The following is a 22,279-nucleotide window of genomic DNA, read 5'->3' as shown; positions in this document are numbered from 1 at the left end:
CTGTTTTCAACATTGTTAATAATAAGAAATGATCCCCAAATCAGCATATAAGAATGTTTTCTGAAGTATCATATGGCCCTGAAGACTGGAGTAATGATGCTGAAATTGCATGAATAAATTACATTTTAGAATATATAAAAATGGAAAACTGTTATTGTCACTGTAATAATCACAGTATTGCTGTTTTTACAGTATTTTAGATCAAATACATGCTGCTTTGATGAGCAAAAGATAAAAATATTAAAAATCTTACTGACCCCAAACTTTTAAACCAGTGTGAATGCTTTATTTTAACTTACTGAAGTTACAGTAATGACATCTGTCAATGTTTTCAAAAACATTTTATTCCAGTGCCTTAAAATGTGGTAGTTTATCTATACACATATGAATACCTGAACTTAATGAAAAAAAACAGTATCTTCTTTACTCCATCCTCCAGTAGTGCTTGATGATCATCTTTTCTAGTTAGTCATCCAGGATTTCACTTGAAGGGGTAGAAGGGATGTGATTCCAATCTGAGGAGCAACAACACCATCAGTTAACTGCTCGCTAGCTATTTGTTTCTATAGTATTTAGCAAGTATACAGTTCACATTTTGTGAATTCTCAGTATGAACAAAATACCAGCATTATCTACTATTTGCCAAAATGCAGTATGCTACGGTAACTGCATGCCATATTGTATCCCACAATGCAATGCATTTTAATGTGACCTTCCATTTTTGATTGGAAGGAATATCAGTTGCGCTTTGATTTCCCAAGTTAAGACATTTTTAAATAGTTTAAATGCAAAATAAAAGTTTTTATTTTTGAAACTATAAACATGCAACACTACTGTGTATCAACTGTTTGAAGTGTTTACAGTTGCATATTGCACACTGTTTTACAAACTATTTTTTTTTTTTTTAAAGAGAAAACCATATTCTCTTACTGTGTAATGACGCACGCCCTCCAGCCTCGATTCAGAGACCTTAGAGCATTCATATCCTCTTCATCCAGAGTGAAATCAAAGATCTGCACACACACATTATAGGGATAATAGTTATAATAATTTTAAAGTATCTAAAATACACCCTCATTCTGATTAAAATGTGACTGGAAAATGTAAAATTACAAGAAATGTTTATTATTCCTACTGTTTGTCACTTAATATTTTGCTTGAATGAAAGTTCAAGGTAACAACTGACATCATCAGGAGAAATAATATTATGTAATATTGGGATATATGGAATATTCAGTAGTTTACCTTTGTGTTCTCCAAAATGTGGTGGGATTTCATGCTCTTTGGGATCACTACAATGCTCTGCTGAACGTGATACCTCAACAGAACCTGCATGACAATTCAATCCAACATTATAACCCAAAAAGAGAAAAGTGGATGACGATACTTGTTTTGAGAAAGGTTTGACCTGTGCAGGGGTCCGTCTGTGCTTCTTGGCAATATCCCCGACAACAGGATCCTCCAGTAATGTCATGGGATCCGTATCTCCTCTTTGGCTGCAGAGGTAAGGAAATGTTTAGGTTATAATCTTTGATAAATGTTTTTAGTGAACTCATCTGACATTCTCAACCTCCTCATTCACTTTGATAAGATTTAGAGCTGATTTGTGATGCAAATGTCTTTGTACTCTTACATAGGATAGTTTAAACTTACTATTCTGAAGGTCTTCCAGGTGAGCCAAATGGACTGTAGGCTGTTAAAGCAATGTTCTTGGACTTACAGTAGTCAATCAAATCAGACTGAACCAGGTAAGGATGGAGCTCCACCTGTAGATACATAAATAGCTAGGCTATTTGCATTGTTTTTAACATCAGTTATCGTTTCTAGACTGATATCATTAATATTTTTCATGCTAATATTATTTATTGAGTCCTTATTTAAAGATGAGTTCATGCCATGTCGGAATTACCGCAATTTCGAGATTCCTGCTTGTAAAAACACATTCACATCTCCTTAGAACTCATAATTACATCTTGTAAACTCAAAACAATCATATGCACCTGATTAACAGCAGGTGGGATTTTGGCCACAGATAGCAACCTCTCTAGTTGCTCGATTGTGAAGTTAGACACACCGATACTTTTCACCTTCCCTGTGGCTTTCAGAGCTTCCATTCCCTGAAACAGACAGCAGCACACTTTAAAGACCTTGACATCATTAGCAATGTATTTACATTATGTTGAGTGTTAGCATTACCTTCCAGACTTCAACATAGTCTATGTCAGTTGTGAGTATCTTTCCATCCTTTTCTGGGAAAAGCTCATCGCCGATTTTCTATAAGAAAAAATCAGTAAATACTTTATCTTGAATACAAGAAATAAAGTTCATTTACAGATTAAAAATAGTAACTGATGCTAAAGCTAAAGGTAATTAAAGCTTTTTTGATAACTGAGAGAAACTGAAAGGGTTGGTTCACCCAAAAATTAAAATAATATAATTTATTACTCACCCTCATGTCGTTTTACACCCGTAAGGCCTTCGTTCATCTTCGGAACACAAATTAAGATATTTTGATTAAATCCGATGGCTCAGCGAGGCCTGCATTCACAGCAATGACATTTCCTCTCTCAAGATCCATGAAGGTACTAAAAACATATTTAAAACACTTGATGTGAGTTCAATGGTTCTACCTTAATATTATAAAGCGAAAAGAATATTTTTTGTGCACCAAAAAAACAAAATAATGACTTTTCAACAATATAGTGATGAACTGATTTCAAAACACTGCTTCGGAGCTTTATGAATCGAATTATAGAATCGGAGCGCCAAAGTCACGTGATTTCAGCAGCGACACGCGATTCGTAAAGCTCAGAAGCAGTGTTTTGAAATCGGTCCATCACTGTATTGTTGAAAAGTCGTTATTTTGTATTTTTGGCGCACAAAAAGTATGCTCGTCGCTTTATAATATTAAGGTAGAACTGTACTCGCATGGACTGTTTTAAATATGTTTTAAAAGATATTAATTTGTTTTGTGTTCCATGAATGAAGGCCTTACGGGTGTAGAACGACATGAGGGTGAGTAATAAAGGACATTATTTTCATTTTTGGCTAACCCTTGAACACTCCAACAAACTATGTTAAGGAGACTATTAATAAATGTTATTTTGATATTGATACTTATGTACAGAGGTAAAAGGAGGCTATATTTAGGCACTTAAAGAGATATTCACCCCAAAATGACAATTTTGTCATCATTTACTCAACCTCAAGTTGTTCCAAATCTGTGTGAATTTCTTTGTTCTGTTCAACACAAAAGAAGATATTTTTAAGAATGTTGGTAATAATCAGGGCTGCGTTTCCCAAAAGCACCGTAAGCTTAAGTTGATCGTAGCTCCATTGAAACCAATGGAGCTACGATCAACTTAGGCTTACGATGCTTTTGGGAAACGCTACCCAGACAGTTAACAGTAGTGATTGAATTTCATAGTAGGAAAAAAAATACTATGGAAGTCAATGGCTATCTGATTACCAACATTCTATATTCTTTTGTGTTCAACAGAATATGAAATGTAAATGATAATTTTTATTTTGGGGTGAACTAAAATGGGTTAATGACATTTATTTTAAACAAATATAATTTGTTATAATATATTGAATCATTATATTTCAATATAATATTGAAAATTCTTGTATTTGCTACCTTTAGTCCTACTGGAAAGTGCACTAGGTACAGGTCCAAGTAGTCTAGCTGCAGGTCATTTAAAGATTTATTTAAGCAAACTGGAATGTCTTCAGGAGCATGGTGAGTACACCACAGCTGAAAAAAAGAGGCATCGTTATTGCATGTATGATGTTTTTGCTCCTTTTAAATGTCTACATCGATTTCACCTTAGATCCCCAACAAGACTTGAACTCACTTTACTGACTATGAACATGTCTTGGCGTCTGATGATGCCCTGCTGTATCTTGGACTGGATGGCCTTTCCCACCTCTGTCTCGTTCCGGTAGCTGTAGGCTGTATCTATATGCCGATATCCAGCAGCAATCGCTGCCTCAGCTACCCTTTGACACATATCTGGGCCAGTGGCCTGTTCACCATGTTGTAAAACATTAAATCATTGATAGTTTCTGTTACATCAGTATGCCATAATTACACTATTAAACATTATAAGGTGGCAGTCCATTGGTCTTGAAAGAATGGAATGCATATGTATGTGTGGTATTAAGAAACAGAAATCACAAAATTAATACAGGGAACAAAAATAAACAAAATACAGTGAAAGATGAGCAATATAATATATGGGAGGTGGGTATGTTTTCAAAAAGGAAAACTGTCATTGAATAGACTAGTATTATTGAAACCAACATTAAAAAAAAAAAAAATGACTGCTAGCATTGTGCAATGAAGCTTGTAGTTACAGTTTTCCACATAATTCCCAATGTGACAACTAGCCCCTTGTCAATTATAATGTAAATTTGAATGTTCAGAAAAGTTTCCCTCATTGATCTGAATTTATCCTATATATGTATGTTAGTATGAGGCTAAGAAATGGAATGCTACCTCTGGCTTCCATGTTCCAAGTCCCAGTAGTGGCATGCATGTGCCATCATTTAGTTCAATCGTCCTAGGTTGTCCGGCTCTCTCCTCCATGTAAGAAAGATTTGTGCAGTGAGTAGCAGCTAAGTGGACTGACTTGTCTTTCCTGTCCTTTTCCTATCTCTATATTTCTAGCTCATATCTTCCTCTTTGCAGTTTAAGCAGAACTGCCTTCTCTTTATCTTTGCAGTTAATCATTGAACTTGACAAGGAGTGTGTCAGTGTGTATATGTGCATGTGGGTGCAAATAATTTACCACTATTGTTCCTGTACATATGTTTCCTGAAACCTCAGGCTATTGGCACAATTGTGAAGGTGACCTTTAGAGCTCATGTGACCCTGTGTTACTTCCTCGAGATGTGTGTTTGTGTGTGTAAATTAGGAAGTATCCTCAAAACCAATAGAGATCAATTAAAATGTCAAAAATAAATTAAGTTTTCATCTTTCACCTTTAATTACAATTTAACAAGGTATAGAAAGGTATAAAAAATAAGTGTGGGTATCTGCAGGTTGGAGTAATGGGCATGACAAAAGGTTGGGGCGTGGATAAAGGTCTTTATCATTGGTCGTGAAAGCTGTCTGTCAGGGTGTGGGGTAGGGTTAGTGGTTCGTTTCTGTTATAGCAATTCACTTTTCGTCACACCCATTACTCCGACTTGCAGCTATCCCTGTCCCATAAACAGAGAGCAATGCTTTGCTTTGTATTCTGCAATTCATGCATCAAACACTCGAGGGCAGCACACTGACACACAAAAGCATTTTAAATCTGCCTAGTCCCACAATAGATAATAGTCCCGATTCTTAAGATTTTATTGGTCATGTCTATCACAGTACTTATTGCCTACACCAAACATACCCTACACAAAACTACCCGTCCCTGCCCCCTGGATCTGGATCTAACCTCGTCCCCTGGATCTCGTGTACAGCAGTGAGGAGCTGTAAAATCTACCTCTTCACATCTATTTGTATAGTCATTTTTAAAGGTACACTATGTAACTTTTTTTTAGTTCAGAAGTAACAAAATTCAAATAATGAGTCAATACTTCTTTCAAAATGTGTTTTTGTCTCACCCTGATTCACTATGGTTAGCCTATCAGGAATTATACACACAAAATACTGTTTTTTGCAGAGATTCTTAGTAAACTCACAATACTAAAACAGATTAGACAAATCTTCAATTTGGAGACCACAGAAGGAGCTATTTACATCAAAGTCATTAGAAATAAACCTGTTAAAAAACAATTTTTTAGGATAACACAGATGTATCATTTTATAAGACACTTCTTTTATTTTATTGTACATAACAAAATTCTGAGGCAAAGCCCACACTCTATCCCAGTTAATGTTACATATTTGCCTTTTAAGGTATTTGTACATTTAAGTTAATTCAATGAAAAGACCACATTAGGTCAACTCAATTAAAATGAGTTGTCAATTTCCCCATTACTCAATTGAACTGAGGGAATCACTTTCCTCAAATCATTTGAGTAGTCTCAACTTATTAGGGTTTACAGTGTACAAGTTTTCATACGTTTCAATAAAAGATGGCATTAGGACAAAAGACAACCTCATGCTGAAACAACATGAGCACTCCTGTTATTTGACTTTATGGTACGGGATGATTTACCAACAAATGTTTCAAACACATTGAGATGTGGCAGAATCTGAGAAAACTGATTATTAAATCCCTTTGTAAACATAACAATCCCAGAAGGGATGGCTCCAAAAACAATAGCATATTCCTTGCTGTGACTGGGATTTTATAATGTGACAAAAACTCCTAGTATTTATCAAAGTAAATTTATTTATTTGTGTACAGCAAATATTTGTTGTGCCAAATATCTTTCACTGGAATGCCATCTACGTTTGTCAAATCCCAGTTTTTTATTGAAAAAACTCACATTTATTAATATTTAAAGGTGCCATCGAACGTTTTTTTACAAGATGTAATACAAGTCTAAGGTGTCCCCTGAATGTGTCTGTGAAGTTTCAGCTCAAAATACCCCATAGATTTTTTTTAATTCATTTTTTTATCTGCCTATTTTGGGGCATAATTAGAAATGCGCCGATTCATGTTGCGGCCCCTTTAAATGGCGTGCAAACAAAGTTTACACTGCTAATATAACCCTCAAAATGGATCTTTACAAAGTGTTTGTCATGCATACATGCGTCGGATTATGTGAGTATTGTATTTATTTGGATGTTTACATTTGATTCTGAATGAATTTGTGGCTGTGATCCATGGCTAACGGCTAATGCTACACTGTTTTATGAATTATGTTTTTTGAATTATACAGACTGCAAGTGTTTAATAATGAAAATAGCGACGGCTCTCTTGTCTCTGTGAATACAGTAAGAAACGATGGTAACTTTAACCACATTTAACAGTACATTAACAACATGCTAACAAAACATTAAGAAAGACAATTTACAAATATCACTAAAAATATCATGTTATCATGGATCATGTCAGTTATTATCGCTCCATCTGCCATTTTTCACTATTGTTCTTGCTTGCTTACCTAGTCTGCCGTTCAGCTGTGCACATCCAGATGTTAATACTGGCTGCCCTTGAACATGGGCTGGCATATGCAAATATTGGGGGCGTACATATTAATGATCCCGACTGTTACGTAACAGTCAGTGTTATGTTGAGATTCGCCTGGTATGATCTGCCTCTCTGCAATATTAATGCCCTGCACAGAGCTTGCCCTAAGATTTTCCAGCTAATACAAATAAATATGGTGAAATTGGGCAACATTGTCTGATTCCATGTTGCAAATTAAATCTGGATGAGTCCGTTTTCAATTTGACAGAACAGTTGCTGTTTGCATAAAGTGCTTTGATAAAAAGGACCAAAACCAAACTTTAAGGCACAAAAAAAAAATAAAATGCTCAACAGAATCTAAAAACAAAATAAAGCTTTCATCTACAATCAAATCTGAGTAATCAATAATACTGAAATATTATTAAAGATATGCTTCCCCAATAAACAAAACAGGGATGACAAGATGATTTTCGTGATAAAATTGCTTACATATTGCATTAATGAGCAATAAAAGTTTCCATGGAGCACGCTAATTCTCAAAATGCCAGTGAATCACCCGTAAAAAAAAATTGCAGAACAGAGGAGTCTGCTGGCACAAAGAGAATGTGAGAGAGCTTGTAATAAAATGAGAATCAACATTGGCTTGGCATTACGTGGAAGGCCAGGACTGAGGGATTTGAAATGATGTAAAAGCGACCCACGGAGATGGCGTTTTTATTACTCAACAGATGAGTAAGGTATTTTATTGAACAGATAAATTGCCATGTAGCTTTATAACAGAGTTCATTGTAAAGCATTATCTAGTCAAGTCACCTTTATTTATATAGCGTTTTATACAATACTGATTGTTTCAAAGCAGCTTTACAGTGATAACAGAAAAATGATGCATTTAGCTGTTGTTCAGCTGAAGTCAGTTCAGAGTTGATTCAATTAAATTAGTTCATTTAATCTATAAAATAGTTCTGCAGAAAACAGTGATGTCAACATCCAGCTCTGTTCAGTTCTCATACAACAGCGTCAGTACAGTCAGATCAATAATGTTTAATATTGTGATGGATCATTTCATTATGGTTGTAGCTCTGTGCTGTAATTGTGCTAAGGACGTGCCGTGTGTTATGGGTACAGTAACATCTTCAGCTAGTCATTTCAAAAAGCACCATTGAAGTATAAGTAAAATTAAAGCTGCAAGCAGCGATGAAAGGGCCCTCACGGTGGCCTTATGAAAACAGCGAACAGTGTAAGCGAGTAAATACAGGAGAATACAGGAGAATTATGCCAAAGTCATTTCAAAGTGCCACACTTCCTGCTGCCAACAGGTGGCGCTTTGACTATAACTGAATATTGCCATGTAGATGTCTTCAGGCCAGGACTATTATCAAACGTGAAGTTTGCAGCAGATTGGACATTGTATGCCTGAGTTACAACAACTTCCTGTTTCGTGGCGTTAATCACATACATTAACACTTAGTTAAGTGTTGCACGATTTAACATGTTTCTAGCATGTTTTGTACTTCATGGCAAATTTAAATGTTTCTGGGAGTGAATTACAGTGCAAAGCATGCCATTTCCTGTTGCCAGCAGGTGGTGCTATGACTAACTGAATATTGGCATTTAAATGTCTTTAGGCCAGAACTTTTATCACACATGTGAAGTTTCGGGCAGATTGGACATTGTATGCCCGAGTTACAACAACTTCCTGTTTCAAGGCAAAACATCGCACTGTCAGGCCGCAACAGACATGCACTTCAGCGAAAACTCAAGATCTTCGCAATTTAACGTGGCAAAGACCTTTAGATTAGACTTGCCAAATATGATGTTTATCTCATAAAATCTCTAGGAGGAGTTTAAGTACAATGTCTAGAAATGGCAAAAACTGCAAAGATTTTGCTGAGAAAATTCAAAATATCTCACTTCCTGTTGGGTTTTCAGATTTTGCACCAAGGACTTTTTTGTAGGTATTGGGCTGTTACATGTGTCTACCAAATTTCATACCTGTACGTGAAACGTAGTGCGAAGGGCACTTAATTGAAATTTTGTAGGTGGCGCTATCGAGCCATTTTGTCACACCTAATTCCGACGCGTGTGCAAAGTTTCATGAGTTTTCGAACATGTTTAGGCCCTCAAAAATGCGGAGAAGAATAATTGACTAATTCCAATAGGGTCCTCAAACCATCGGTGCTCGGGCCCTAAAAATGGCGAAAATATTTAAATATTTTAAGTCTCATCTTTTAATTGAATCTGTCGATCCAGTTCACAAAACCAGTCTGAATGATTCATTCGTTTATGAATCAAACCGACCCGGCCAACAAGTTTAACTCACTGACTTTATTCAGGCACAAAGTTTACAGTCGGCATGAAATAAAAATTCACCCAATTTTGTTTTCTAAATGCATGTTATTGATCTTTTTGTCAATGATTCATCCATGCATGTTTCATTATTTATTTATTTATTTTTTGATCTGCTGGAATTTTCTAATCATTTAGTCTAAACTGGTTATATTTCTTAAGTCTAGTAAATGTTTTATGAGCAGTATAATAACAATAGTTATTCTTACAGTCAGCAGAGCCGAAGCACAAACAAAGCTATTTTGTATTTTAACCAAAAAATTTACATAAAGTGCCTTTAATAATAATAATAATAATAATAGGTTTACAGCAATAAGACATTAAAAATGTTGCTCCTTAAAGAACTCATGAGATACAATTTTATTTAAATAATTTTTGAGGTGTAACAATTGAAAACAAAAATCTAAAGAACATTGTTATATGTGTGCCATACATGTTATTTTGACTCTCAGAGCAGTTGAGCATGCAAATTAAACAGATGCACTACAAAATGTTCTATTCCATCATCACATAAAACATCACATATAGGATAAATACTTCACATCATGCAGGTTACACACAAAATGACTATATGGTTTGGTCACAAGGCTTCCCAAATCACAATGTCTGTTACAGTGTAAGAAAAGAGACTACAATATTTTATAATGATGGAAAAATATTCATACAATAACCCCCAAAGCACCTACCCTCCCACCCCTTCCCTATATAATACTAGCACATATATAAAAATATATATAAATATGTTGCTTGCATAGAACTTTGAGTTTCTTGAAAAAAGAAAATATTTAAATTGTCACATGTAATGCACATAAATTTGTCCTCTCTTTTAACACTTTCATTCATTTTGCAGATTTGGACACCACTATTCTTATTCTTTAGTCTTTTGACCTTTCTTATCCATCTGTTTTTTTCACTGGTCCAGTTCGTGGCTGTCTTGGCTCCGAGGTCGGTAGTGACGTGCGCAGAATTCTCTGATCCGAATACACGCCTCAATCATCATCTCCTCTGGGACTGTTACTACAATTCGGAAGAAGTTTGGATATTCAAATGCCTACCGAGAGAAACAACATGGGTGTCATAATAGAGATACAAAAAGCATGGAACCAAGCTTTGTGACAAATAATAGGTCAGACGATAAAGTGAAAATGCACTCTAACAGAATAAGGTAAGATAGGGAGATGAATAATTCACCGTAGCGGGCAAACAGAACACAGATTGCTCAGTGACCAGTCGTTCAGTGAACTCCACATCATTTTGGAATTCTGGGAAGTGTTCCATCTCGATCCCCACCTGAGGATGAGCCAGCATTAAATACATGTAATCTCTGCTGACTTGCAACTTTGCACTCTTTGCAAACATGCTCACTTCTTAATATGGACGTCCTGATGAGAAAATGTGCCAAGTATGATGAAGTGTCTATCAGGCCATTTAAAGGGATAGTTAACCCAAAAAATGAAAATTCGGACATTATTTAGGCCTACTCACATGCATGTTGTTTCAAAAAGCACCATTGAAGTATAAGTAAAAAAAAAATGAATCAATATCTTAAGTCTGAACCTTTAATCGAATCTGTCGATCCAGTTCACCACACCAGTCTGAATGATTCATTTATGAATCAAACCGACCCGGCCAACAAGTTTAACTCACTGAGGGTACAAAGTCTACATGAAATAAAAATTCATATTTCATTTTCTAAATGCATGTTATTAATCTTATTGTGAATGATTCATCCATGCATATGTTTATTTATTTTTTTTAAATTATTATTATTTGTTTTGACCTGCCAGACTTCTCCAATCATTTAGTCTGCTTAAACCCCGCCTCTTTCTTGCATTCAGATATGCCTCCATCCAATCAACAACCGATGCATCAGTGTTGCCAAGTCTGGGGTTTTGATATTTAGCCCCTGGACGTAAATTTTTCCAGGGGAACCCCACCAAAAACGTGGATTTTACCCCCAGGAACGCAATTGGGCTAGTTTTGAGTAGCAATTGGGTGAGTTTTGTTGTGAAAACCTGGCAACCCTGCAATAATCTTTGATAATCTTTTTCACCCAGATGTTGCTACTTGTTTCATTAGGACTTTAATTACATTTTTCGTGTGTGTGTCAGTGTTTTTTTTCTGTTAATTTCAAGCTGGAGAAGAATAAAGTTGAGTAAATGATGACAGAATTTTAACTTTTGAATTTTAACTTATCCCTTTAATTTAAGTATAGTAAATAATGACACTTCTTTTTTTTAAATCTACTCTTATCTTCAAGCAATATCATATATATCGCAGGAAATTATACTCACCATAATGTACATGGCACCTGATGGCATCACTGGATTCAGCCCAGGAACAGTTGACAACTCTGAGAAACATATCTCAGAGTTTGACTGAAGAGAATCATAAAAAAAGTATGTTATTGTCAATGTCAGATGCTGAATCTAGCTTTTCTCTCTGAAACTCTACTCCTCTTACCTTGAGGAAGGTGATGGTGCTTTGGTAGAACTCTGGTGTTGTGTCATTCAAAATGCTCTCTAATGCTCCCTGAACCACAGTACAGGGTCCTAAAATGCGTTGGCTTAGTTTTACAAGACCCTCTCGAATCTAGAGTGAAAATAAGCATTATTGGTACATTTTGTGTGTGTGTTTCATTATCTGTTACAGGTGAGAGGCTAATACTTACTCCACTTCCAAATATGTCGTTACGATCATGGATGAGGATCCAGCCCATTCTCCAGCCAGGAACCAACCAGCGCTTGGCCAGACCACCACAGGACAGGATGGGCACGTCAATGCTGAGAGGTGCCAAAGACTGAAAATCACAGCCAGGGAAAACCTGCAGAATGACAGATATATCTCAGCCAACTCATTACAACATTGTAAATAGCAATATTGTTCTTAAAACATTTATAATATAATATAATATAATAAGAAATGATTTATATAGTCTATCAAAACTTTGGTGTCTGTCAGATCCCGCTTTCACATTATATTTCTTTACTTTTTGAGTCGTAGACAATTGTAAGGCTAGTCTTTTAGTTGATTTCTGCATGCTGTTACTATTCAAGAACATGGAATTTTAGGAAGGGGTTTGAGAAAGTTACAAGGGTATAGTGGGAGAGAGAGTTCCTTCCTTCCTTGTAGCTGTTTTGCAGTCGTCCACCTGGCTCTAATTACGATTATCGTTTTATGTCTGGGAGATGGATCCGCCCCATCTCCCATTGGCTAAAATGCTGCAATTTGGGGTGTTGGCGCTGATTCACAAGCTCGAAAGCAGAAGTATGTTTTGTTGCTGTTGTTTTTAACAAGGTCCAGACAGTGAGGCCACATGGGGTGCTCAATACTGTACCAGATGGACCTCAAAAACACATCTAGCCAGTCAACATGCCACCTGCAATGAAACTAGGGGCCCCTTCCTCTCCCTACCTTCTACACCGCCTCTAATACGTCATCTTCATGCATGTTCTAACCACAAACACATGTAATGAAAAATGCATAGTCATTGAGGTGATGACTCTGAATTCTAAGCTGAAAAGGCATCATTTTCCACTTTACAAAAAGTTCTCTCTTGGCCACTACTGTCCAGAGTTATGGACCTGTTAACCCCAGCTCTATTTTTACTGTCCTTCATGACCTAAAGCCAAAAATGCTGTCAGGCATCCATTCACCACTCATAACTCTAATCCCTCCAGTGCTGATGTGGTCTCCACTGTTGGATGAGGCTGAGCTGAGCCAGGAAAATGCACGCTACCCAACAAGAGGATGTTCACTACAGTTGCAGTACACTAAAAATAAAGGCTCCAAAAGGGGATTTTCTCAGTAATGCCATAGAAGAACCATTTTCAGTTCCCCAAAGAACCTTTCAGTAAATAGTTCTTAGAAAAAAAACATTTGTTTCTTAGTGTGAAGAACTTTTATTCACTATAAAGAAGCTTTTGTGCAGCATAAAGTTTCCATGCATGTTAAAGTTTCTTAATGGAGTGTACTAAAAGCTGCTATGGTTGACTCATACAAGTCATTTAACAGGGGTCATAGGTGAGCCAAGAGAGTGAACTCCATAAAAGACCACTGTGAGAAGAACTGTGGTCTAATTAACCATTGAGAACCTCATAAAAGATGCTTGAAAGCGGACAGAGCTTGGAAAATAAAGAGTTCTAAGAACGAAAGTGAATCATCATGCAGGTGTTTCTGTATTCAACGTGAGCTCACCATGTCTCCATAGATCTCATCAGCAAGGATAGGGATACAGTTTCTTGACGCCACTAGTCCACACAGAATATTAGCTGGTTAATATCCTGGAATTTTTATTTTTTGAGATACACATTCTTCATATGTTGTTTGATTAGAGTAAATCAGTGCATTCACCAGAAAGTATCTTATGCAGGTGTTCTTTGGAGAACACTGAGCCACATGGATTGGATGGGTTGTTGACAATCAGGCAGGCTGTTTTGTCATCAATCAAGCTCTCTAAGTGCTGGAGATCAATCTCCCAAGACTTCTCCGGCTAAAGGATCGAAAGATCAACTGATGTTAGAAAGAAACTCATAGGCATGACTATTGACAAGAGGTATTGTAGAAATTACTGTAGAACTGGATAAAAGGGATTATATAAGCACTAAAGAATATTAAATTAATCAAAAACGCACCCTATGTTGCTTTATAAGTAAAGATAAAAGTATTCCTACACTGTAAAAAATTATTGGTGGTTTAACTTTAAAAATTAAGTTACCTGGTTGCCTTAAAATTTTGAGTTTATTGAAAATAAAAATTTGAGTAAATGCAATGAAGGTGATTGGTTTAATAAATAGAAACTCTAACATTATGTTATCTGAACCACATTAATACTCTGAGTTGACTTGACAAAGAAACCTGAATACCTGAATTGTGTTAGGACCTATAACTTAATTATTAAAGTAAACATTATAATCATTTATCTATAATGTATACATTAAATCAACAGTGGTATTATTGAGCTATAACTTTCTGTGTTATTTGCATGAGTGTGTGTGTGACGTATATGGTTGTTTATCGGTCCCAGATGTGCACCATAGGAATGACACAGCAATTTTCCCCATCCACTCCACAAACCGTCCAATAGTAGTTTATGCCCTATCCCACCCCCTCTCATCTCATGTTTGTATACTGCAATTGCATATTTTTCCCTAAAGTTGCGATGACAGAAAAATCCTTCTAAAAACAGCCTCTGCTTACAATTTGATTCTTGTTTTCAAATTACATGTTCACCTGATGATGGACTTTGTGCGATTTACTCACCAGCAGATTATAGTGCTTCACTTGGATGCCCATAGACACCGCCAGTGTCTTATAGAGGGAGAATCCAGGACGTGGAACTAAGATATTGTCCCCTGGGTTACACAACACGCTGATGGCCAACTCTATAGCCTGGCTACAGCCACTGGCTAAGATAACATCCTACAGATTTATACAAAAAAATCATGATCATTTACAAAAGCATTATATGAAAACTATATAAACATCCTGTAGCTATGAAATATCTGTACTTTGGCATAAAATGTACTTAATGACAAAATAATATTGATGGATGTGACGCACTTTGCCTTCCAGTGGAGCTTCTGGACAGCTGTAGAAGTTTGCAACAGCTTCTCTGCTCTTTTGGTAACCTGGCAATGTTATTCAAAATGCTGAGATTATTTTTCATGAAGCGCAAAGCATTATACACTTTCTTTCAGAATGAAGTTTTATTGTTGTATATCAAATTCAGCAATTAACTTCTCTACTTTAATAAATAAATAAATCAACATTAAATCGAATTAAGCAGAGTGAATGTGTAAACCTACTACTTACCTACTGAAGGAGCATAGCCATTGTATTTGTGTGAGTCTATGGCCTCCTTCATCGCCTGCAAAACAGTGTCATCTGTTGGCAAGTTCCCAAACACAGTAGGGTCACCTGAAGGAAAATCAGGTCCAAAACATACATTTACATTTAATTTTCTAGCAAAAAGTATCTTGCAAATGAAATGAGACAAACATGAAACATTATATAAAGCCACGAAATCCAAAAGCATTGTGAAATAATACGCAGTACATAAAATGGCTCACCTTACAGCGATGTGACAGTTTCTGTCTCTAACTAAATAGGCTTATCATTCAGTTGACAAATATAGCCTAACTAAATATTGACAAGAAATTGTTAAAAGGTTTAAATGTTAGGCCCTAAGTAACAGAATAAATCCCAACCGAATATAGAGCTAAGTTTCAAACATTGGCTCCATTTTGGATTTATTGGTATATAAATAGATTAGTTGACTCATAACTTACCAATAGATAGAGCAATCATGGGTTTCTCGGGGTTGGGAGTGAGTTTCATCCCGTCCACTATGGCTCGGATGGGGTTGAGTGTTTTCTTGGACATCTCAGAGGGTCTGACGGTCCACCTCGGCCGGCTGCTCTTAAGTTTGGCTGGGTTAACACTCACATGAGTGCGCACGCTCACATGATGCACACCGTTCCCGTTCATGAAGTTCCCGTTCGTACCATTGTTGTGGATGCCATTGTTCTGTGCTCCGTTCATTTTCACCACAAAAGACATTTTCTTTGGTCTATGCACTTTTGAGAACGATTTTGTCTAAGGAATGAAAAAAAAAAAAAAAAAATGACATTGAAAGAGTAACCTAAAATATGTTAACCAATACTTACGCCTAAATAATTTTTACGTTTAGCCTATGGGTTTCAGAATGATGTAAAAACAAAAATGTTTAATTTTATTTATTATTTATATTTTTATTATTAGCTATTATTTATTTATTTACACAAGTGTGCAATTTAACGGTGTTTTCAAACCGTGTTTCACTACAAAAATTAGAATTCGGTAAATGGATGCACAAGAGCAAATTGCACGAGGAGGTAACCATAGCAACAGTATGAGAGCATTCCATTAGAATCAATATCATAGCCAATATTTGCAAAAGTAGTCTACTGCAATCACTTAAATAGTTATTTACACTTTATTAGGTTTACACCATACAAATATATTACAAAAGCTTTTAGAACGCTTTTTCTTTTCTAGTTTTTGACAGAAATTTACAGAAATAAGACAAACACCACAATGCAAATATGAAAAATAGAAAAGGAAAATAAATTATAGCTAATATGACAAAATAGGCTACTATTTTAAATAATTTGATTAATATATGACAGAATTTTAATATCCTATATTGTCTAATATTCACCACTGGTGTGGCACAAATCTAAAACTTAAGAAAGCAATATGGAAAGTCCATTCTATTGTTTAAAATAGTTATAAATTATTAAAAACAATTATAATAATTATAGCCTAAAATATTTTTAAAATATTTAAATTAACACCAAATAAAATAAATAAATAATAAAAATAAAAACCCGGTCTAGCATATATATGGTAGTTTAAAATCCTAGGCCTACAGAACTTAAAATGTAACATAAATACCTGATTAAGCAGTTTTTTTTATATATAAAAATCACGCTCCAATGGCTGGGAATGAGGTAAATAGGTAAATAAGTGCATAGAATGATTCATAGACCGAATTTATATAGAACCCCCCAAAATGGGTGTCGAACCTTGCCCATATTTTCATTGGTGGAGACTGAGGGCAGTCCAAAACTCCCCCGTTACATCATAAGTCTAAAATTCTATAGTTTTGGGGGTTAACCTCCTCCTCTTTCTAGAAGCTGCGGTGAGCCTGTGATGCACATGATCTACGCACGCGATATGACGCGTAAATGCGCGAGGAGCGCAAACGCTCCTGCAGGTACACACAAAGTTAGAGCAATGCGCTTATAGCTTTTTTTTCCTTCAGATCTATTACTGCCTAATTTTCTCTTAATCATTTTTATTTTAATTGTTTTATTTGTCGCACCTGGGCGCATTTATATCAATTATAAATGTTAGAAACAAAGAATAACTATAGTTAACACTAGCTATAGTATATTTCAGAATCTCTATAATGTTCTCAGATATTATCAAGCATCTTTTGGAGAGCATTCTCTGCAGCTGTAATGAGAATGAAAGGGGCTGGTCGCCACATCTGTCTTACATAAGTCAAGCCCACATTTTTAGGGGGGGCTGGAGTGGTTTTATTGGTGCCAAAACTGCAACTATTGGGCCATTCTGCTATTATGTAGCTAAACTGATTGTTATGTGCAAAGCCTTTTGCCAACTATCCAAAATATGGAAAAATCAAAGGCTTGGGGTCTTTGTGAAGTTTTTTAATATCCCCCACCATCATGCAAATGCTCAAAATCAACATTTAGCACATCAGTGTTGTTTAGGTCTTGTTTCTATTAATGTGTTATCTAGTTAAAAGAAAAAAACAACTTGTTTGGAATCTTTTCAATGAACTGGCTTTGCAAGCTCGATCAATCAACCCCAGTCATTCAAAAAACTTTTCATTTGGAAAGCTCCAATCCCAATTCAGTATAACTGCATGGAAAACGAGGACATGAACATTTTCTGTTCGTGTTTTACATAAAGAAAACAAAGTCAAAAGGCTTTGGAACTACATATGGGTAAATAATGACAAAACTTTCATTTTGGGTGAACTATCCCTTTAATACAATGTCGTATAGTTAAAAAATAAATAAGAAAAAGCTGTCACTTGGATGATTTACTTAACCCTTTCAAGCTTAAACAATCATTTTCCAAAACACCTACAGATATTAGACGTATGAGTGTGCTATCTGATGCAACGACAAAATAGATTGCAACAACATTAAGTGAAGTTTACACTCAAGGCAGGTAAATAAACGTCAGAATGGACAGTTTTACACTGCAATAACCTTGAACTTTAAACTCTCTTTCATGTTTTTTTTTTTTGGCATGACAACCTATTTAAGAAACCAACACGTACACAAGTAACACTGATTTAGTGAGGCTAAGATTAACCTTGAAACACTTATCTGCACTGATGTACCATCTAAACTCAAAGTAGGGTCAACATAACCGTGACATTGTAGGCAAATTAAGGGTGCACTTAACTTAGTCAAAAAATCCCTTCATAATGCAAAATGTTTGTCCTTACACAACCCTTCCAAGTCAATCAAAAAAAAAAAAAAACATGTCAATATGTATCCACTAAAGCACACCATCCAGAGACCCAGCGATAACCCTGACCCACCATAAAAGTGTCACTAAACCAACAGCACACAAGTTCCACAGTTCCACATTGGAAACCTTGTAGTTTTAGTTATGCTCACTTCATAGAACCTTCAATGACTGATGGCAAAAAAACATACAGGAGTCAACAGGATATAAATATTTTGGCATTGACCATCAATAGCACTTTGACCTTCATCTGATGTAAACTGCTAAAAGGGATGTTTGAGTACCTATGCATCTGACAAACATGACCATGTTCACTGGCACTTTCTTTCTGATTTCCTGTTTTTGTTAGGCTTGAAATCAGGGTTATCAGCATCTGCTTCTTCTGAGTATGAATCAGAATACAGTATTTACATCAAATAAGACATGTTGATGTTCAGTCTCTTGTTCCCCTTCTAAAATGTCATGGGTTCTGTATGAATTTGTGGCTCTGGCACTCTTTTTTGCTCAGCCTATTAAAGGACACTTGAGGTTGAAGTCAATTGGACGGCATGAGGAAGCTTTGACTCTTTAAGACATTTTCAGATTGTGATCACTGGTTCTGCTTGGTTCGATGAAGACAACATTAGCTAAAATATTATTCATGGGGTGCTTTAAAGCTTTGGATTGAGGTGATAAAGAGGACTGAATGTGAAGGAGCAACTGGTTTCTTTGAGGACACTGGTGAAAGACTTACCCGCAGGATGTAGGACATTTAAAAGTTCAATAGAGGTTCAATAATGTTTAATAGAGGAAAATGCTGCATATTTCCCCAAACCTAGTGCAAGTTTTGTTTTTAAACATTCAACGTAAACTGCTAAAAAATTTGAGTACCTGCTAAAAGAGAAGTTTGAGTACCTATGCATCTGCAAAACATGATGAAGACCACATTCACTAGGACTTTTTTTTGGTATCTTCTATTTTAGTCTCCTTTAGGCTTGTAATCAGAGTCTGTTGAGTCTGAATCTTCTGAGTATGAATCAGAATACAGTGTATTTACATAAAATAACACGTATTGATCATGTTCAGAGCTTGCTCTCCTTCTAAAATGTCATGGGTTCTGTATGAATTTGTGGCTCTGGCACACTCTTCCTTGCTCAGTCTATTAAGGCACACTTGAGGTTGAAGCCACTTGGACTGCATGAGGAAGCTTTGACTCTCTAAGGACAGTTTCAGATTGTGTTCATTGGTTCTGCTTGGTTCGGTGAGGACAACATTAGCTAAAATCTGTCCTGCATTGATTCTTGGGGTGCCAAGTTGCTTTGAGGCTGTGGACTGAGGTGATGAAGATGACTGTTGGTGGACTGAAGGTGAAGGAGCAACTGGTTTTGTTGAGGACACTGGAGAAAGACTGACCTGCTGGATGTAGGACATCAAAATATTCTAAGAGGATGAACTAAGGTGTGTGGACAGCAAGAACTCCATGTGGTAAACTGATGAGGTAAAAATAAGGTGGAAAAGCTGCATTTTTCCCAAACCCAGTGCGTGTTTTTTCAAACATTCAACATAAACTGCTAAAATAGATTTTGAGTACCTGCTAAAACAGATGTTTGAGTACCTATGCATCTGCAAAACATGATAAAGACCACATTCGCTAGGACTTTTTTTGGTGTCCTCTGTTTTAGTCTCCTTTAGGCTTGTAATCAGGGTCATCAGAGTCCGTTGAGTCTGAATCATCAGAGTATGAATCAGAATACAGTGCATTTACATCAAATAACACGTATTGATCATGTTCAGCCGCTTGCTCTCCTTCTAAAACATATGAATTTGTGGCTCTGGCACACTCTTCCTTGCTCAGTCTATTAAGGCACACTTGAGGTTGAAGCCACTTGGACTGCATGAGGAAGTTTTGACTCTCTAAGGACAGTTTCAGATGGTGTTCACTGGTTCTGTTTTGTTCGGTGAAGACAACAGTAGCTAAAATCTGTCCTGCATTGATTCTTGGGGTGCCAAGTTGTTTTGAGGCTGTGGACTGAGGTGATGAAGATGACTGTTGGTGGACTGAAGGTGAAGGAGCAACTGGTTTCTTTGAGGACACTGGTGAAAGACTGACCTGCTGGATGTAGGACATTGAAATGTTTGTAGAGGATGAATCAGGGTTTGAGCATGAGGGCTGGTTTGGAGATGCTTGAGGTTCTGGAGTGAGTGGGAAAAGAGGTGGAGTGCTTTGGGTTGATGTGGGAGTGCATTCTGCCTGGACAGCTTCTCCATCAAGCTCTTCAGAACATTCCTGAAGGATGCTTCTCATTTTTTTGCCATGTCTGGAGCACATCTGCTCTGTAAAACCAGTCGCACCTTCCTTCTGTTCTGGTTCAGATTGAGTCTTTGCCTTTCTGTGCCGCCCAACCAGGTCCTTCGCCACTAGAAGAGATTGGCTTAAGTCAATCTGATCTATTTCAGAACCTGACAACTGCGTGGACGTAACAATCGCTCCATCATCGCAAATTTCCTCTTGAGGTAAAATGGCTCCTGTGTTTCTATTCTGCCACAAGCCCTGGGAACTAAAGAGCTCTTTTGTGCTGGTTTGTGAGAATTGATCCTCCTTTGATCTGTTTTGAGATGGCCTCAAAATTACATGGAGGGTATCATGGGACGGTTTAACAACTCTATCGTCCCTTGGTTCCTCACAAGTGTTTGAAAGTGATGGTGTGATACTGTCGTCAAGGCTCAGATTTGTTGTTACAGCTGCAATATAGAGAAAATGCCAATAAAAATAAAAAAATTCTGAAATTTCAAAACCTATGTGACAATTTCCGAGCCAAAACCGTATTTCTCACCGCCATATAGGAGCCTCTTTAGAACTGTGGCTAGAGACACACTATCCCTTGAAAGTAATTTTTTCAGGATCTTCTCTCCCCTCCCAAATGGATGGGACTGCTTCAATACCTGGATACAATCATATGCAAATGAGGACCGATTAGATACAATAATAATGTAGATTAATGTATAAAGAAAGACAATAAACAGATTATTGGTCTGATACTAGTACAGTCTATATTCTATATATATACATAAAACCCCACAATGCATAATGTGGGACTTTTAATTATGAACAAGCCCGAAAAGCATGGGACTCTAATTTTGAAATGCATATGCTTTACTACTTCCAGCTGCCCATTAAAAGTATAAAGTCGGTTTAAAGAATGTTTTTTCACCCCCAAAGTTAAGAACCCTGTAAAATGATAATATTGTTATAACATTTAAGATATTTAAGACACTTTATGACCTTTTTTTTTTTTTGGATGATTTTAAGACTTTTCAAGGACCCACAGGAATCCTGACTTGATATTTGAGGTGCGTTCTCGCGGCCTTGTAATTCCTGTAGTTACGAGATTCTTGCTTGTAAAAAGCGTTCACGTCCTCGTAGAGCTCGTAATCACAGCTTGTAAGCTGGGAGTTTTCTGAGAGCTGAACACGTGGCCGCTGTAGATTCATTTAGGTCTTGATAGTGGTGTCATGGAAATGCATAATGCATAATTCCCAGTCCAAGGACCAAAAGGACGTGAACAGCTCCGAATATAACGTCACGTGTTGTCATCTCAAGATTCCGGTAAATACGAGGTGACGTGAACGCAGCATAAGGCAATATATTGTGGTTGGATTTTTTTTCACTTGTTTTATCAGCTTTTCAGCAACAATTTGTGCACTATTATTTTTAGAAAAATAATAGCCTGTCTTAAAAATAACTAAATAGAAGATGCAGCCACTTTAGATTCAAATATACATAAACACTAACCTGTTCAATATACGTAGGCTGTGGT

At 36.5% G+C, this 22,279-nt stretch overlaps 3 protein-coding genes across 3 annotated transcripts in view; all 3 read right to left on the bottom strand.

The window, feature by feature from the left end:
- Window positions 1–376: 376 nt before the first annotated feature.
- On the bottom strand, window positions 377–4,709 carry zgc:56622 (uncharacterized protein LOC326033 homolog). The gene is made up of 10 exons (XM_067390144.1): window positions 4,502–4,709; window positions 3,858–4,028; window positions 3,641–3,757; window positions 2,197–2,274; window positions 2,001–2,117; window positions 1,654–1,766; window positions 1,409–1,496; window positions 1,246–1,329; window positions 931–1,013; window positions 377–515 (listed from the first exon to the last, which is right to left on the bottom strand). Exons 1-10 carry the CDS (start codon window positions 4,589–4,591, stop codon window positions 482–484), a joined length of 975 nt encoding a protein of 324 aa, XP_067246245.1. The 5' UTR covers window positions 4,592–4,709; the 3' UTR covers window positions 377–481.
- Window positions 4,710–9,691: 4,982 nt separating this feature from the next.
- On the bottom strand, window positions 9,692–16,940 carry tat (tyrosine aminotransferase). The gene is made up of 12 exons (XM_067390140.1): window positions 16,869–16,940; window positions 15,722–16,028; window positions 15,246–15,350; window positions 14,994–15,061; window positions 14,694–14,852; window positions 13,785–13,923; window positions 13,629–13,681; window positions 12,103–12,255; window positions 11,895–12,023; window positions 11,726–11,809; window positions 10,623–10,721; window positions 9,692–10,482 (listed from the first exon to the last, which is right to left on the bottom strand). Exons 2-12 carry the CDS (start codon window positions 15,990–15,992, stop codon window positions 10,342–10,344), a joined length of 1,401 nt encoding a protein of 466 aa, XP_067246241.1. The 5' UTR covers window positions 15,993–16,028; window positions 16,869–16,940; the 3' UTR covers window positions 9,692–10,341.
- An 800-nt stretch (window positions 16,941–17,740) lies between these two features.
- Window positions 17,741–22,279, bottom strand: part of LOC137022765 (uncharacterized) — a 6,648-nt gene continuing 2,109 nt past the window's right edge. Inside the window, exons 5-7 of the mRNA XM_067389211.1 lie at window positions 22,255–22,279; window positions 21,296–21,404; window positions 17,741–21,203 (exon numbers count right to left, since the gene is read on the bottom strand). The exon at window positions 22,255–22,279 is cut by the window's right edge and continues 89 nt beyond it. Coding sequence (XP_067245312.1) covers window positions 20,140–21,203; window positions 21,296–21,404; window positions 22,255–22,279 — 1,198 coding nt within the window. The 3' untranslated portion in view covers window positions 17,741–20,139. The remainder of the gene's footprint in view (window positions 21,204–21,295; window positions 21,405–22,254) is intronic.

The sequence above is a fragment of the Chanodichthys erythropterus genome, chromosome 7, assembly GCF_024489055.1.
Source record: "Chanodichthys erythropterus isolate Z2021 chromosome 7, ASM2448905v1, whole genome shotgun sequence".
NCBI classification, from domain to species: Eukaryota; Metazoa; Chordata; class Actinopteri; order Cypriniformes; family Xenocyprididae; genus Chanodichthys; species Chanodichthys erythropterus.
This window is presented reverse-complemented; position numbering and strand designations above follow the sequence as displayed.